This window comes from Mesocricetus auratus, unplaced genomic scaffold, assembly GCF_017639785.1.
Source record: "Mesocricetus auratus isolate SY011 unplaced genomic scaffold, BCM_Maur_2.0 Super-Scaffold_100030, whole genome shotgun sequence".
In the NCBI taxonomy this organism is placed as follows: Eukaryota; Metazoa; Chordata; class Mammalia; order Rodentia; family Cricetidae; genus Mesocricetus; species Mesocricetus auratus.
In genome coordinates, this window is record NW_024429211.1 from 14,688,639 (window position 1) to 14,707,514 (window position 18,876).

The window sequence follows — 18,876 nt, forward strand, 5'->3', positions numbered from 1 at the left end:
GCAACAAGAAGTGAACTGAGGCATTGGGTGTCACTTGAACATACAGAAGACCTCAAAACCCACCTTCACAGCAACATAATTCCTCCACCAAGGACACGTCCGCACCAACAAAGACCCACCTCTTAGTAATACCACTCACTTTGGGAGTCATTTTCTTTCAGACCTCTACAGTTACAGTTACCACAAGTTATTTTATTTTTCAGACTACTGTGAAAGGCATTGTTTTCCTGATTTTTTTCTTGGTCTTTTGCCATTTGTACGAAAAATGGCTGCTGGTATTTGGTAGGTTAATTGTATTGAGCTACTTTGCAGAAAGTGTTTTTCAGCATTAGGAGTTTCCCAGTAGAAAATTTTCCAGTTAATTAAGATGGTTTGAATAAGAGTGGCCCTCATAAGGTAGGTCCTTATATTTGAATGCTTGGTCATCATGAAGTGCCACTACTTAAGAAGGATTAGAAGGCGTGGCCTTGTTAGAGCAGGCCTAGTCCTGTTGGAGAAATTAGGCTTTGGGATTTCAAAAGCTTAGGTCCAGTATCTTTCTCTCCCTTCTGCCTGTGGATCCAGATGTAGATCTCTAAGCCGCTTCTCCAGCATCATGTCTGCCTATGTGCCACTATTCTATAGCCGTGATAAAAATGGACTAATCCTCTGGAACCTCAAGCAAGCCCCAATTAAAGGCTTTCTTTTCATCATGGTCTCTTTACAGTAATATAACACTAATTATGACAGTCATTTTTGAGTACAATCATCTCATCTTAAATAAAGATACCTTGATGTTCCTTTCCAATTTGTTTTTTGTCTCCTGTTGTCTTACAGCTCTATCTAAGACTTGAAATACTATAGTGAATGGGTATAGAGAGTGTGAATAATATTGCCTTGTTCCTTATTTTCATGGAAATGTTTTGAGTTTCTCTCTGTTCCAGTGGATATTTACCATGAGCTTGCTGTAAATTGCCTGCATTATTTTGAGGAATGTACCTTGTATCCCTAGTCTCTCCAGGAGATATCATGCAGGGTGTTGGATTTTGTTAAAAGCCTTGCATGCCTCTAATGGGTTGGTTATGTTTTTCCTTTCTATTTTGTTTATGTGGTGGATATCATGTAGTCATTTTTAAATATTGAGCCATCCCTGTATCTCTGGAATGAAGCCTACTTGATCACCATGGATGATGTGTTTGATTTATTTTGTGATACGACTCCAAGTATTTCATTGATTATTTGCATTGTGTTCATAAGGGAAATTGGTCTGTAATTCTCTTTTTTTTGTTGCGTCTTAGTGTGGTTTAGATATCAGGGAAACTGTGAACTCATTCAAAGAATTAGACAACACTCCTTCTGTGTCTATTTTGTGGGTATTTTGGGGGAATAGCTGCATTAGTTCCGCTTTGAAAATCTTGCCAAATTCTTTGCTGAATGTATCTGGTCCTTAGTTTTCTTTTAGTTTAGAAACATTAATTTACTTCTTCTATTGTAGATCTTGCCTCAAGATAAAAGGTGGAGAGTGGTAAAAGACCCCAGACTATGAGTTTTGGCCCCAAATGCAGAGAACATGTGCATGTGTGTACTTGTGCTAATACAATAAAAAGTGAAAAACTTGCTAACACTACTAAAATTTTGCCCTTGTAAAGTAGTTAATGTGTTTCACATGTTGCAAGTGGGAGGCCAGGACTACTGAGGTGTGACTCTGAGACCACACAGACCTGTCTCCTTTCTCTCCTGCTTTCCCAGAGGCAGGGCTCTCCCCATTGATGTTCCCCACTCACTGCAACTAATTCACTGGTTTCTTGGTCTTGATTCTAGTTGTACCATATTCCTTGAAGGTTTATCCCCCTTTTACTCCCTTTTTTGTTTCCTTCATTTCCACTTTTGCAAAGTCATGCTTATCCAGCACTCTTGCAGGCATCATTTTGATTCCTTTTAAAGACCTGCTGCTGAGTGCTTAGTCGACTTCCTTCTTGATGGTCTCTGCCATCTTAGCAGTGAGGAGGATGTCTCAGGATGCTACAGGCCTCAAATTTCTTAGGTCCTTCCCTAGGCTGAGTATCTGATAGAAGCAACTCTTACGGTTTCAGAATCAAGACTCCTACCTTATGTATTTTTCAATTTGTTATTCTGCAAATCCATCAGATAGGGTCATTATCTGTCTTTTGCTGCTTCATCCTTGTCTAGTTTTGTAAACACAGAGTTAGGATGAATATCCAGATAATGACACAGCACTGGCTCGTGTTGCTTGGCATTGCTGACTTTCTCTCTTTAAGAATCATTAACAGGGAGGGGGCATCCTAGGGGTTGACGTTACCAGTGGATAGAAGACAGGAGCCAACCCAAATATTCAGAAAAATCTTCTAAAGAGCATGACACAAAGAACTGACACTCATACCCATATCCAAGTACAAGAAACCATAAGTCTTTCTTCAGCCCTTGATTATCATTCCTCAAGAATAATTCCAGTCTCTCTACCATTTCTGTACCACAAATGTGTTTCACATTGATGGCAGACTCATGGGTGCTTCTTTTTTGCCATGGACTATCTTACCACAGCCTGTAAGAAGAATGGAGGAAACGTAAGATTTTTCTCCATCTCTGACAATATAACCATACCTTGAGGTGGGAAGTACAAGGAGACTCATATATTTCTACATAAACAGGAGTCACGAGCACCCTCTGTGGCACTATGTGGGCTGGAATGTTTTAACTTTAAGTTAATAAAATTATATACAACAAAACAGTTATTAAGAAAGTTATTAAGTTATTAAGAAAGTTAACAATATTTGGTCCACTAACATTTGGCAAAATATAAAGAAAATATTTTATAATTGTGAGTCTAAAGCTTTATGTGTAATTATCTTTTATCATAACTATGGAAAACCATAACTATCTGTCTTCAACTCCATCAACCCCCCCAGAAGGATAATATATGAACTGTAGAGTTAACAGAGACATCATCTACCTCCCTGGACAGTCACCCAAAGTTTCTCTGTGATGTTTGGTCATCCCTCATTAGCCTATAGGCTCAGAATGTCTGGTAGACCATTTGATAAAGCAGGAACCTTGAAGGACCATCCTGTAACTTGGCAAGTTCAGCAGTCACTTTTCTTTGTAACCTGCTTGTCCAGTTTGGATAGTGTGCTTTCAACTAGTACAGGCAAGAACAGTTTCTTGTCCAAGTGACTATCCCTGCCATGTTGAAGGCAAACTCCATAATGAGTTTCTTTGATGCCCATCTTCCTCTCTGATGTAATTGGTGTCGCCAGGAGCAGTCGTGTCTCATTGTCATGAAAAAACCCTAATAAATCATTTTAAGTGCCATTTTATAGGTCTCTGAAAGGTTTTGAAGAATACCTACCTACCCATTTGAAATATATCTTGAATATAAAGAAAACCCAAGTTTTGACTATTATAGGTATCTATCAATAATCTGTATTTAATTGTGTATTACATTTTTATAAATTTCATTTAAATTAGAAACAATTTTATTTTATATATCAATCCCAGTTCCCTCTCTCCCCCATCCTCCCATGCTCCCCAATGACCCCCATCCCATCCCCAATCTACTTCCCAGGAGGGGTGAGGCCTTCCATGAGGGATCATTAAAGTCAGTCAATGGGGAATGGGCTCCTGAAATCCATTCATGCACTAGGAATAAATACTGGTTCTATTGCCAGAGGCCCTACAGACTGCCCAGGTCTCCGAGCTGATACCTACTTTCAGGGAGCCTGGATCAGTCCTATGCTGGTTCCCCAGCTGTCAGACTGGGGTCTGTGAACTCCCACTTGCTCAGGTCAGCTGCTTCTGTGGGTTTCCCCAGCATGGTCTTGACCCCTTTGCTCATCACTCCTCTCTTTCTACAACCAGGAGTTGGGCTCAGTGCTTAACTGTGGATCTCTGCTTCTACTTCCTCAGCAGTCAAACAACTCAAAGACAACAAAATAACATAAATATCCAGACTCTCTGTGTATTTTCTCTTTACTTGGCCTTTTCACTACTTATTTCTTTTATTTTTATTTTCTTTTTTCTTTTTTTTGAGGCAGGGTTTCTCTGTGTACCTTTGGTTGTCTTGGAACTTTCTCTGTAGACCAGGCTGGCTTTGAAATCACAGAGATCCACCTACCTCTGCCTCCAGAGTGCTGGGATTAAAGGCATGCACCACCATACCCAGCTATCCTTTTTCTTTTCCCTCCCAAGTCTATGTATAATTTTAAACACACTGTAAATCCCTTAAAGGTTTTTTTTTGTTCCCAGTGTGAATCAGCCTTTACTGTATATCTCTATCTTTTTCTGACCACATGAGTTTTTAATATGCTAAGCAGCATGGCTAAGATTAAGTGGCAGCTGGGTGCATCCCATTCTTTGGTTTCCTGGAAGTCTAACTTCATGGCATCAGCTGCTCATGAACACCATTTAATTATTTGGTAGCAGGGCATCTTAAAAGAGCCTTTCAGGCTGAGTCAGGAAGCCTCTTTTAAAGGAGCCCAGCCTCTGCTTGCCTCTAGCAAACAAAACCCACCTGAGAAAATGCTGCTACCAAGAAGTCACGTTGACTCTGTTCTTTTATTTTTAGAATCCATTTAAAAGCTTTTGTCATGCTTTATTTGGATATTCTTGCCAAAGGATTGTGCATCACATGTAGACTTATTTTTCTGTCCTGCCCAGTACTGCAGTCATTTAGTCCCAAATAAATACACATAGACTTACGTTAACTATAAGTTGTTTGGCCTATCGCTCAGGTTCTTAATTGGCTACCCCATTTCTATTAATCTGTGTATCTCCATGTGGTCTTGGCTTACCGGTGATGCCCAGGCCTCTTGCTTCCTTGGCTGCTACATGGCATTTCCCTGACTTGCCTGCTACCTTCCTCTATCCCTGTTTGGATTTCCTGCCTGGCTAAATCCTGCATCTCCATTGGTCACTGGATGAAGGTTCTAGGATGGCATATAAGGTAATTGTCAAGTTATCAGGAATGGGCACTTAAGGTAGCCTCTCCAGTATTGCTTAGCTTGCCAGTTGGTGTCATCCTTGTAGATAGATCTCTAGAGGTCTCACCGGTGCCAGATCTCTTTTCAAACTTATGACTCCCTCTATTATGGTATTTCTCATCCTGTTCTTCCCCTATTCTACCACCAACTCAACCTTCCTGTTCCCCCATGACCTACTCTCTCTTCCTCTTCTCCCCCTCCCTTCCTCCCAGTTCCCACTCCCCCCCCCCAACCCCTGCCATGTTCCCAATCTGTTTAGGAGATCTTGCCTCATTCTTCTTCTCTGGGGGGGTACCATCCATATCTCTCTTAGGTTCTTTCCTGTTTCCCAGACTCTCTGTCAGTGAAATTGCAGACTGGCCAATTGTGGTGTCTTTTTTATTCTTTAAGAGTCTTAGAAGTTCAGTTAACCTCAAATCAATGCTCAAATTCTGGACCAAAACTATTTTAGGCCATCAATACTGTAAGTTACTGGATATTCTGGTGTTGGAGAATGACAAAGGCCATCATTAACCAGCCCACAACACAAACAATTCTTTCAAATACACTAGAATTATTTTCTTTCTTTTCTAAGTGTTTTGTGGTACTAACTTGCTCTAAAATATTTGCAAAAACACTTACTTTAAATTTGTGGCATCTATTGGGATTATGACTATTCATTTGTTCCATGAAAAGTCTCAATTTCTCACTGTGTCTCAATAGAGAGATAGATAGTTATGATTTAGCAGCAGACAACAGATAAGTGCACAATATCCCCAAAGGCCTTCCTGCTTTCTAGTTTCAAATCTGAAATACAGACAGGGTCACATTATCCTGAAATCTTTTCATACTGGTCTTACTAAGATTTGCCATTCCCATCAATACTCTTATTCATGATTTCTTATCTTCCCAGTTGATAGTTTCCCCTGCCAGGACTGAGAGCAGCTGTTAGTCATGATTCTGGCTCCTAAGTTTCTGCACCAGAGAAGAACCATCTTTTTTTAATATTTTATTTTTAAATTTAAATTAGAAATTTAAAAACAAGGTTGCTTCATGTGTCAATTCCAGGTCCCTCTCTCTATCCCTCCCCTCCTCCCGTGCCCTCCCCCCAACCTTCCCAATATCCCCTCATTTCCCCAGGGAGGGTGAGGCCCTCCATGGGGGCATCCATAATCTGTCATTTCATCCAGGGCAGGGCCTAGACCCTCCCCCAAGAGTTCAGGGTGAGACTGCATCTCTCATTGTTGGATGGGAGCCCAAAGTCAATTTGTATACCTGGGATAAATACTGATCTACTACCCAAAGCTCAATAGATTACCTAGGCCTCCTCACTAATTTTGGGTTTACATTTCTGTTTCTTTCTGACACAACTCCAGACAATTAGTGCCTGTACTGGGGTTACCAGCTACTCTCATATCAGTACAGGACATGGGTTGTAGACAGCTTAAATAAATACAAATTGGACTTAAATTAAAGGTGCAGAAATATAGGTTTTGAAAAAATTACTTTCTGTTCTCAATCCTCTTTCTCCTCCTTATGAACCAGCTCAGTTATCACAGAGAAGGGTGGTCCTGGGAATCAAAAAGTACACAGCATGTGCTCATGTCTTTTTATTTTTTATTTTTTGATCCAGGAACACTATTGGAGATTTTCTAAGCAAGAATTCAAGTGTTTCAACCTGGGAGACTCCTATCACAGCACCAAATGGAAACATCTATACACATTATAACTATTGTGACATCATGTTCCAAGTCATGTTTTTCCTCTGCTTCATGGTTATCTTGTTGGGAATGGCAGCAAATGCCACAGTCCTATGGTTTCTGGGCTTCCACATGCACAGGAAGGCCTTCTCTGTCTATATGCTCAACCTGGCTATGGCTGACTTCCTCTTCCTGTGCTTTGAGTTTGTGTTTTGTCTTCTTGTTTTCATTGATACCTTCTATGCCATTACCATCCATATTGCTTTGTTTTCTATTGTTTTGTTAAAGTTTGCTTATTTTTGTGGGCTGAGCATTCTCAGTGCCATTAGCATTGAACGCTGCCTGTCCGTCATGTGGCCCATCTGGTATCGCTGCCAACGCCCAAGGCACACATCAGCTGTCATGTGTGCCTTGCTTTGGGCTCTGTCTCTGCTGTTGACTGTCCTGGATATGATGGCACGTGGTGTACTGTTTAATAGTTTTGACATGTTTTGGTGTCAGACATTTGATTTCATCATTGCCTCATGGTCAATTGCTTTATTTGTGGTTCTCTGTGGGTCCAACCTTACCCTGCTGGTGAGGATCTTCTGTGGCTCACATCGGATTCCTGTGACCAGGCTGTATGTGACCCTTGCACTCACTGTGCTGTTCTTCCTGATCTTTGGTCTTCCCTTGGGGATCTACTGTCACCTCTACAGATGGATTGGGGATTTATATTATGTTCAAATTTGCGATGTTTATGTGATACTATTCCTATCCTGCGTTAACAGCAGTGCCAACCCCATCATTTACTTCTTTGTTGGCTCCATCAGACACCGCAGGTTCCAGCGGAAGACTCTGAAGCTGTTTCTGCAGAGAGCCCTGCAGGATACTCCAGAGGAGGAGGAAGATGGGGAGAGGGGTTCTTCAGGAGAGCTGCAAGAACTGGAAACTGTGTAGCACACCAGCTGGGAGATGCTGTGATCAAAGAGAAAAACTTTTTTTTTGTTTTTTTGTTTTTTTGTTTTTTTTTTAATCATTTTTTATTTTACTTTTAAATAGCTTGTTTTACATGAGAAAAACTTTTGAGAGAGAAAATTTCCTTATGTGTGGACTATCTTCTCAACATTTTTGGGTTTGTCACCTGACCTCAATCAGTTGAAACAATCATTTTTGTGAATGTTGAGTGACACAGAGTGTTTTCTACAAACACTGACTGCAGCATTTCTGGAGCTGTCTTACTCAGGGCTTAATCACCTCCTTTTGATAGTGTTCCTTGTAAGTGCTCTGGGGCCAAGGACTGCTCCTACTCTTCTAAACCCTCCATCATCAGAAGATGAAAGAAAGTGCAGGAAAGGGTTGAATGACTTTAGTCACAAAATTTATAGTGGTTAAATGAATTTTATGGTTTGCAAAACTTCCTCTTTGAAATACATTTTTTCTTCAGGGTTTCAAGAGTTAAATAGATATAACTTATAATCCCAGTTCTTAATAGTTTCTACAGGTGAAGAATTTATGGAGCTACAGTCTTTCTTACACATATTGTTTAGTAAACAGATATACATTCTCAAGAGTTATCTGTGTTAAATCTCTTATGGCCTGGTGGAGTCCTTACTTTCATGTTTACTGTGTCTGCCATTTTGTGAATCAAAAGAGTCTGGTCAGGTTTTGTAATGAGATCCATCAACATCCATGTGGTTGCCTTCAGAGTGCTTTGCTTACCTTTCCATAGTCATTTGTCTTCCTCTATTATCTTTGCCATGCTTCCCCTCTCTCTGTCTAGTCCCTTAAGACTAATTTCCAATGAGGCTCTTTAGATTATGTTCCTTTGAAACCAATGCAGTTTCAAATTCATGCTATTCCCTGAAGCCCACAGCATTTACTTCTTGAACTACGCTTATTTTAGTAACGTGTTCTATAAAAAAGAATTTCAATTTTAAAGCTGAAGTATGTGATATTGTCAACTGAAGTAGAATTAAGACAGCATAATATGACATCAAAGGGAACAAATCAACAAATTTTCTTCAGTGTGTGAGGCTACAGCCATGGAAGCAATCAAGACACAGAACTGTCTCTTGCCTTTGGGCATTGACATTTTCTCTTCAGTCATAACTCTGCCTCTGAGGTCAGCACTGCCCATATTTCTGTTCTGAACTAAAATTTAGAGTACAAATTGGAAGACTGTAACCTGAAGATTGGTTTACATGTGATGAAATGATTGCCACAGTTGAACAAACTAATATATATATATATATATATATCATCTCATATAAATATTCAATTTTTTTCCTCTTGGCAAAAACTTCATATTTAGCAAAATTTCTTAATGCAACAAGCTGTTATTTGATGGGGGAAGTCCTGTGTATATGCCAATAAAGCACTGTTGGCCAATAGGGAACAAAGATAGGTGGGACTAGGAGTCCAGGAGGACACTGGGAAGGAGAAACATAGGAAGTCAAGATGTAGCTACCATAGGGGTCAGAAGTCTTGACCCCTTTCTCCACTAAGAGAAATACTTAGACGGGTTAAATACTTAAGTCAAAGCTAGCCAGTAAGAAACAAGCAAGGCCAACAACTTTATAATTAATTAGCCTCCTGAGTGTTTATTTGGGACTGATGCGGCTCTAGAACCAGGCTGGTGGGAAGGCTTCTCTCAAGGAAAAGGCTTCCCTTTACATAATGGTGATCAGGAGTGCGATGATGAATTTCCACATAGAATGACAAAAGCTTTAAAGGAATTTTAGAAACAGAAGAACGGAGAGAAGCACAGATTTTTGGTAGCAGCATTTTCTCAGGTGGGCTCTGTTTTGCTAGCGACAAGTGGAGACTCATGCGATTCGCTTAAGGGAGTCTTCCTGACTCAGCATAAGCAAAAAAAACAAAAAAACAAAAAACAAAAAACCAAAAAAACAACAAGGTTCTTTTAAGAGACTCTGCTAAGGATTGAAAGGTGTGTACGTACAGCTGGCACGGTTTTAACAGATAAGACACGTGGCCAGAAAAACATAAAGCTTTACAGTAAAGTCAGGCTTGGATGAAGAAAAATCTCTAAATGTTTACAGTGTGTTTAAAAATATATGTAAGATTGAGAGAGAAAAAGAAACGACATAGTGGTAAATAAATAGAGAAACCGGCTGTGGTGGTGTAAGCCAGTAAGGTTTATTACAGAAGCAGAGGCAGGCGGATTTCCAGAGAAACCCTGTCTCAGAGAAAAATAAATAAAAGTAAAAGAAATAAAGTAATAATAGATAAATAAATAAGCCATGTAAAGATGGAAAATACACAGAGAGTCTGGATACTGTGTGCTATTGTGTTTTTCAATTTTTTGATTGCTCAGAAAGGAACAACTGCTAAAGTACACTTGATTATAAATGCTGCTGAATTAATTCAACTTATATCTTTTGAAAATGCCTTGACTTCAGAATTTAAGTATAAGGATATGTTACTTGGGAAAAGAATTTTTATTTATGTTTCTACAGAAAATAAAAAGCTGAGGATTTCTTCCAGGCTTCTGTGGTTCGATGAACCAAGACCCCCGGAAGCAGTGGGCCAGGTGTTCCAACAATTGAAACAACTAAGATGATGCAGTCTTATAGACCCTGAAAATAAGGATTTATACAGGTTTCTGAGTTTTGTCATGATCCCCATGGTATAAACAGTGCCCCCTTCCAGCATGAAGCAGTTTGGAATGAGCGACATCCTAGTTCCCATCTTGTTTATAAATCTTTGTTTTCATTTAAATGGGATTGTTTATAATTGGTTAATGATCACAGTCAATCTCTTTTTAATGGTAAAAAGGGGAATTATGATATGGGTATGGCTTTTCATTTATTGATACAAAGTCAAAGTCAATTTTGTGATGTTTATGTTTCTCCTCTTGATTAAGTATTGTGCTTATACTGATCTTTTAAAACATAATGCATAATTCAATACAGACTATAGATAGTTACTTATAATAGTTAGAATTTATAGTTAGGTAAGTTAGGTTTTCTAGATATATAGAGATGTATTTGAAACAGATAAACAGTCTTCAAACCTTTCAAAGACCTTCAGAAAATGGCATTTAAAATGGTTTAGGGTTTTTTTCATTTTTTACTTTTCTTTAAATTTAGATAAGAAACAAGGTTGCTTCACAAGTCAGTTCCAGGTCCCTCTCCCTTTCCCTCCCCTCCTCCTGTGCCCTCCTCCCAACCCCCCATTATCCCCTCATTTCCCCAGGGAGGGTGAAGCCCTCCATGGGGGTGTCCATAGTCTGTCATTTCATCCAGGGCAGGGCCTAGACCCTCCCCCAAGAGTTCAGGGTGAGAGTGCACCTCACATTGTTGGATGGGAGTCCAAAGTCTGTGTGTATACTCGGGATGAGTACTGATCTACTGCCCTAGGGTTTTTCTTGACAATGAGAAATGTCTGCTCCTGGTAGCACCAATTATGTCTGAGAGGAAAATGGGCATCGCAGAAACTCATCACCGAGTTTGCTTTCAACATGGCAAGATTAGCCATTTGGGCAAGAAACTGCCCTTGCCTAGACTGTTTGACTGTTGCTGTCTAAACTGGACATGTAGGACCCACAGGAAAGTGACTGCTGAACTCAAACAGTCCTACAGGATTCCTGCTTCATGGAAGAGTCTACGAGACTTTCTGCAGGACACAGAGACATGACTGACAGACTGCCAATGCAGATGGACAGCTTGAAATTTCCTCCTTTGCAGAGAAATCTTCTGGACACACTGTGACCTATGGGCTGAAGATGGATGCCCCAACATTACAGAGAAACTTCAGGTGGCTGTCCAGGGAGCAAGATGTCTCTGTCAATCCTAGGGTTTACATATTATCCTTCTGTGGTCTTTGATGGAGTTGAAGACAGATAGTTATAATTATAGTTTTCCTTAGTTATTATAAAAGATAAGCTACATATAGAACTTTGGTCTCACAAGGATGGGATGGATGATGTTTTCTTTAAATCTAGCTAAATGTTGATAGATAAAATATTGTAACTATGTTCTTACTTGATAACTGTTCTGTTATATACAATTTGACTGTGTTAAAGTTAAGACTTTCTTTTTGTTTAAAAAGAAAAGAGGAGATGTTGGGGAAGTCTCATGTAAATAAAGCACTGTTGAGCCAATAGGAATCTAGATAGGTGGGACTAGGAGTACAGGAGGACTCTGGGAAGGAGAAACACAAGAGAGTCGAGATGTAATGCCATGAGGTAGGAAGCCCGGAAACTTCTCCGGTAAGAGACATAGATTAACAATTATGGGGTAATTACTTAAGTTAGAGCTAGCCAGTAAGAAACAAGCAAGGCCAACAGCTTCATAATTAATATAGCCTCCTGTGTGTTTATTTGGGACTCATGCGGCTCTGGAACCAGGCTGGCGGGAAGGCTTCTCTCAAGGTAGGCTTCTCTTTACAGTTATTTGCTAGAGATCTCGTACCATTTGAATTTCTAGTCGACAGTTGGCAAAGCCCTTTGGGAGGTGAGAACTCACTGGTGGAGATATGTTATGAAGGGGATGCACTTTAAGGTTTCAAAGTCTGTTTTATTCTCAGGCTCTGTCTGCCTCATTCTTGTGGATCAAATGTATGCAGCCAGCTACTGCTTCAATGACATGCCTGAATGTTTGCTGGCCCACCCCCATTGTCTCTGACATGACGGTCATGGACTCAATCCCTCTAGAATTACAAGTCCCCAAATTAAATGTTTTCTTTTGAAAGCTGCCTTGCTCATGGTGTCTCATCACAGCAACTGAAAGTAAACTAGGACAGTCATTTCATCCTATGTTTATGTTACTCAGTATTATTGACCTATGTCTCTTTTTCTCTCCCTTGCCATAAGACTTGTTAGCTGTTACCATATTGTCATTCTGTGTATACAGACTCTTTAATATACTCTCCACTTACTACTTTTGCGAAATGTTTCTCCTTACATTCGTCTTATATACCATAGCATAATGCACATTAAATTACCCATAGTACAGCAAATGACCAGGACTCCTTGCTCTTAAGACTTGAGTAATCATATTCTGTATGTTTCTGCTGCAGTTTCATCATCATTTCCTCCAATGTTCCTTGTCTGACTCACTCCTCTGCCTTGAATATTGTAAATTATTATTCAATAAACATGTAATACATACCTTTTGTGTAGAATGATATTTACTTGTGCATCACTAAATTTTAAAGAAAAATTACTTCATTTTCAAAGAGGCATCTGGTGACAAAATATTTAGAACTTCCTATCATTTTATATTATTCTTTCATATTTTGAGATTATCATAATATCCTTTCCCTTTCCTCTCTAAATCCTCCCATATCTCCCTTCTTTCCTTGTTTTTATCAGTAATTGTTGTTACATATATACATATACATTTATTGCTAAATACAATGTGCCTTGTCTATATGTTACTTGTTTGCACAGCTGACAGTTTTTTATTGGATAACCAGCTGGTGTTCTATTTCTAGGGGAAGACTGTTTCTCCCATTTTCATCATTCCTTATTTGTCTGTAGTTTCTTTGATAGGGTCGAGGCCTTCTGGTCTTATCCCCATCTAGTTTGGCATTTGTATTATTGTTGTCCTTGTTCAGCTCATGTTCAAGCAATCATGTTAGTAGGACTGTACGGGTGTAGCTTTTGATATTAACTGGAGACACAATCTCGCAGCAAATTTCTTTTAAAATCTTTCTGCCACCTGCCTCACCCGTTCTACAATGATACCAATACCTTAGGTGCACAAGTTGCATTATAGATGTATCTATTAGGACTCCACAACTGCATTTTGGTTGGCTGTGGTTTTGTGTATTGGTCTCTGTCTGTTGAAAAGAGAAGTCTCTTTAATGAGGGTTGAGGACTATACTCATCCGTGGATATAATATAAAAATCTGGTTTAGTTCTCAGGGAGGAACATTCTATATTTAGTTTCTTCATGAATATGCATATTTAAGTGCATAATCACATGTGTAGATTATTATTGAAAACTACACTGCTCTTACGTGTTTGGGACCTTTCACTCATTTGTGTTTGTATTTGTGGGTATTGAGCACAGGTCCTCGTGCACAACGAGCTACATTATCATCCTTATTCAGTAGTTTCATCTTTTACATTTCAAATTTCTTTTCTTTTCTTTGGCTTAATTGAATATTTTTTTATAAATACAGTTCATTTTCTGTCCTGGCATGACATTCTTAACAATATTTATTTATGGCTGATTCAGGGACAGAGACTCTCACATCCAGCCTGATGACTAAACTTTACTTCTATATTCCACAAGGTAGCAGTGGAGAATTAACTCATGAGAGTATTTTTATGACCTACACATTTAACCACAGTATCTATGTGGTTATGTTTAAAAAATACAGAAACGTACAGAATATAAAACTTTAAAAACTTTAAATATTCATTTATTTACCACCCTAGGATTTACTATGTGTATTTTAAGTTAACAAAAATCAGAAGTAAAGCAGTATGTTAGCTCAGTACATTCTGAGTGACTACTTTCCTCATAGTATGTGTGACTTTTCAGGGACGATGTAAATAGATATCTACTTACCAATGAAACCCATGAATGAAAAAAATGTTCATCTTGGTAAACCAAATAGTTTACTGGAGTATCCCACTGGAGTATGAGTGAGAGATTAATAATTGAGGAGTGTAGATGAAGGATTACTTACAGGAACGTGATGACTGAACCAAGCTCATGGAAACTCATGGACACTAGACTTACAACTGTGGAGACTCTACAGGACCAAAGTATGCCCTCTATATGTGGAAGACAGTTGTGATGCTTGGAATAGCTGAGGGCCCGCTTGCATTAGGATCATGACATAAACCTGGTACATGAACTAGCTTGTTAGAGTCCATTACCTATGGTTGGATGCTGTGCTCAGTGACAGTATGACCATAATATAATCCCAGTATATGAGCTATCTTGTTGGAGTTTACTCTCCATAGTGGGATGCTATGCTCAACTTTAAAGCATGGAAGAGGGGCCTGGATCTTCCCCCAACCTATTGCGCCAGACTATGTTGACTCCTCATGGGAAGAGGAATGAACTGGGGGTGGACTATGGAGGAGGTGAGGGGGTGGGAGGTGGTGAAGGAGGGAGAATTGTGGTTGGGATGTAAAATGAAATTAAAAATGATTAAAAAATGAAAAAAAATTCAGTGTCTTTTCCTGACAGCCACCACTGGTCAGAGATTCAGGAGCATCTTTCTCTCCTCTAGGAGGGACTGCTTCAGTTAGAAGGAACTTGCTTTACAACAGCAAGTTGCCTCGGAGCAGGAAGCCATTACTTGACCCTAAAAGGGACTTCTGTCTTCTAAGTGGGGACAGCCCTATAGAAGAGGTTGTCTTATCTCATGTCCTCAAACACCACAGAAGTCCATATGCTGTCCTGTGGCAGGAAAGATTTTCTGACTCAGTAAGAAGCTGATGCCCATGTGATGTCCTGGGGACCTTAAACAGTGACAGTGCCCTCATGTGACCATGTGGTGGTTTCTTTTTTATCTCCTGCCCTCCTCTAGTCTCCACATATGCCTCTCCTCTCCTTCTGTGAAGCTGTGTCTGTTCTTCACCTCCAGCCAGGAAGTGTAAAAGAATTGATCCATTTCTTCCAGCTGCACAAGTGACTGTCCACTTTTGATCTGGCCATGCCTGATTTTCTAGTCCTGGTTTTAGGAAGAGATGATGCCACAGAAGCCAAATTTCCAAACTGTTGTGCTGTTCTTAAACTTCTCTGTTTTTCTTGTTATTCATGGCTATTTTCCATTATATGCCTCTAATTTGTTACCCACTCCCCCTGAAACAGAAGGCAGGAAATAAAAGGGTAACTGAGACATTTTCTATACAGACTCTTTACCAAGTGTATGGAGTGCCGAGAGAAATGTGTGGCCTATGTTAGCAGAGAAGCATTATTATTACCATGATTTAAGGGATGCAGAAAAGATATAAGAACAGATTGGCTGTAGGTACCTGTGGTTGTGGTAACATGCCATTGGGAAGGTAGTGTTTCCTTATGCAGGCAGGATTTCTATGGCACTGTCAATTCACACACACACACACACACACACACACACACACACACACACACAGAGAGAGAGAGAGAGAGAGAGAGAGAGACAGACAGACAGACAGACAAGGAGGTAAAGACAGAGTGAGATAGAGAAGGAAAGAGAAAGATTAAAAGTAAAGTAAAGAAAACAATAAATGCAACACAAAGTTTTTAAATTCCTGACTACTGTCAGGGTGTGGCTGTAGTTATGTAAAATTTGAAATCTGAGAAGCCATTGGCTAGGCACAGTGATGCATTCTCCCAAGATACACAAGAGTGTGAAGAGAAAATATAACATACTTATGGAAAATGAAAGTGTTTTATGTCTTTCTGGAACCCCCAGACAGTTTGTATTTCCAAGAACTTTCTCCATCCCAATATAGCAAACTGGCTTTTCCTATTATCTTCTTCTATGTCTTTTTAAGCAGTGTCATGTCTGTGGAATGATCTTTCTGCCACCATAGCTTCCTGGTGTAATGAAGGAAGTGAATAAAATGGGAGTATGTAAGTGTTTGTGTTTAAAATTAATTAAATGGTGGGATACGTTTCCATACATACGAAGAGTGACAAACAATAAAGGGAGTTTTGTTGGCCTTGTAACATCTCAGGAGAACTTGTATCGTCTCTTTGGTCACACCTTACTCCAAAATACATCAGCATTCTAGTTTGAGGAATAGAAATCTTTGGTCCTCATACAGTAACCAGAACCTGGGGGATAGTTGCAAAAACCTCTATCCACCTCTGTTTGTAGGCATCAAGTCACATGCTAGAATAAAGAAAGGCTGAGAGGTGCGTTCATTTTTTTCAGAGGCTAAACTTTAAGAATCACAGTGTTGCAGAAGAAGACATATTTTGAGATGTGTGGTGGTTTCAAAGATAATGGCCCCTAAAGAGGGTGGCATTATTAGGAAGTGAGGCCTTGTTGGAGGAAGTGTGGCACTACTGTGGGGGCAAGCTTTCAGGTTTCTTTCACTTACTCTTCCCTCAGTTTGACAGTCAACTTCTTGTTGCCTACAAGATGTAGCCTTCTCTGCTCCAACATCAAGTCTGCCTGCATGCCACCATGCTCCTCACCATGATGATAATAAACTGAGTAATCACTGAGATTGTAAGCAAGCCACCACAATTAAACGTTTCATTTGTAAGAGTTGCTGAGATCATGGTGTCTCTTCACAGCAATAAAAATCCAAAATAGGACAAGGGGAAATTGGGAGGGTCTATAAACCTTTGGTTGACAGTCACCTTCCATAAGCATGTGAAGGTTTTACTTGGGAACACCACACAGGTAACATTTCTTATAGCTGTGTAATGGGTAAATTGTCACATGCATCCAAGTAACTGAAGCTATTATTGAACCTACTCTAGAGCTTGAGATGTCAGCAATATCACTGTAGGCTACGTCTCAGATTCTCTAATGCACAATGGCTGGAGGCTGTGGTTACAGCCACTAACAGCAGACAAGTCTGGAGTTTATAGGGCATTGAGTTTGATGAAAGGGACATGAGCAAAAAACACATTCATGAACAGAAACATGCTGTTTTTACTGCAGGCAATGAAAAGACAACGTTGACTCGAGAAAGGATAGATCTCATGGATTTCCTTCAACTTGTTAACCAGCCACAGTGCAGGACTGGAGGAAGATGCGATGGATGATTCAGCCAGGCTGTTCTTATCCCTAATAGAGAATGCAACTTCTTTCCCCTTAGATTCTGCCTGCCAGGTTAGTCCTCAGCAGTGTGGATGATTGACAGTTGTCTTTTCTGAAGCAAGAAAGATCCCATGCATCTAGCTGCCAACATCATTTGGCTTTATTTACATTTCCTCCACTCATTTTCTTGTATCCTCTTCCTTGATTTCAGAAATTTGCTGTAAAACATGTTTTGCATTTGATTCACTCATTTTTCCTTCTTGTTTCCCTCTCCATGTGGAGTTGGTCAAGATACCTAGATACTGGATCTGCAGGACTAACAAAGTGACAGAGCTCCACGGACACAAGTTTATGTCCTGGGGACATGTCTTCTGCCCCCTTTCCTTACCAGTAAAATAAGGATATGAGCAGTAGTTAAGTCATGGGCTCTGGGAAGCACTCATTTAATCTTTTAAAATTTATTTAAATTAGAAACAAGCTTGCTTCACATGTCAATCCCAGCTCCGTTTCTCCCCCCCTCCTTCCCTGACACTGACTTTCCAGGGAGGGTGAGGTCCTTCATGAGGGATCTTCAAAGTCTTTAATATCATCAAGGGCAGGACCTAGGTCCTCTCCCATGTGTCCATGCTGAGAGAGCATCCCTCCATGTGGAATGGGCTCCAAAAGTCCATTCCGATGCCAGTGATAAATACTGATTTAGTACCCAAGGCCCCAAACCTTGCTGAGGCTTCCTTACTGTAACCCAAATTCTGGATTTGTCCCATGCTGGCCTCTCAGTCATCAGTCTGGGGTTCATGAACTCCCCTTGTTCAGGTCAGCTGCTTCTGTGGGTTTCACCTACCTGGTCATGGCCCTTTGCTTATCACTCCTCTCTCTCTGCAATTGGTTTCCAAGAGTTCAGTTCAGTGTTTAGCTGTGGGTGTCTGCCTCTGTTTCCATCAGCCACTGGATGAAGACTCTAGGATGTCATACAAGGTAGTTGTCAATCTCATTATCAGGGAAGGGCATTTAAGGTAAGCTCTCCTCTATTGCTTAGATTTCCAGTTGGTGTCATCCTTGTGGATCTCTGGAAATCTCACTAGTACCAGATCTCTCCTCATACCTATAATGACTCCCTCTATTATGGTACCTCTCATCCTGTTCTCCTCTATTCTTTTCCTGACTCAACTTTCTTGCTCTCCCATGGCCCCCTTTCCCTTTCTCTTCTCCACCTCACTTTAACCCTGCTCCTTGTCCCCTCCCTCTCTCCTCCCAGTCCACTCAGGAGATCCTGTCCCATCCCCCTTCTCTGGGGAACCATGTATATCTCTCTTAGGGTCGTCCATGTTTCCCAGACTCTTTGACAGTGGGATTGTAGGCTGGCACTCCTCTGCTTCATGTCTAAAATCCATATATGAGTGAGTACATACCATGCTTGTCTTTTTGTGACTGAAACCCTTATTTACAGATAGGCTCGTTTTTCATTTCCACTAATTTCCTTAATGAATTCTTCTCCCCAGTATTTACACTGGTAGTAAAACTCCACTCAGTCCATGTATGGGAAGCAATAG

The 18,876-nt window shown here is 40.1% G+C and overlaps 1 protein-coding gene across 4 annotated transcripts in view; it reads left to right on the forward strand.

Annotated features, from left to right (window-relative positions):
- Positions 1 to 9,075, forward strand: part of LOC101826132 (mas-related G-protein coupled receptor member B2-like) — a 32,800-nt gene extending 23,725 nt beyond the window's left edge. For all 4 annotated transcript variants that reach the window (XM_040733345.1, XM_040733344.1, XM_040733347.1 and 1 more), the window contains one exon: positions 6,589 to 9,075. In XM_040733345.1, coding sequence (XP_040589279.1) covers positions 6,589 to 7,594 — 1,006 coding nt within the window. In that variant the 3' untranslated portion in view covers positions 7,595 to 9,075. The remainder of the gene's footprint in view (positions 1 to 6,588) is intronic.
- The last annotated feature ends 9,801 nt before the right edge of the window (positions 9,076 to 18,876 follow it).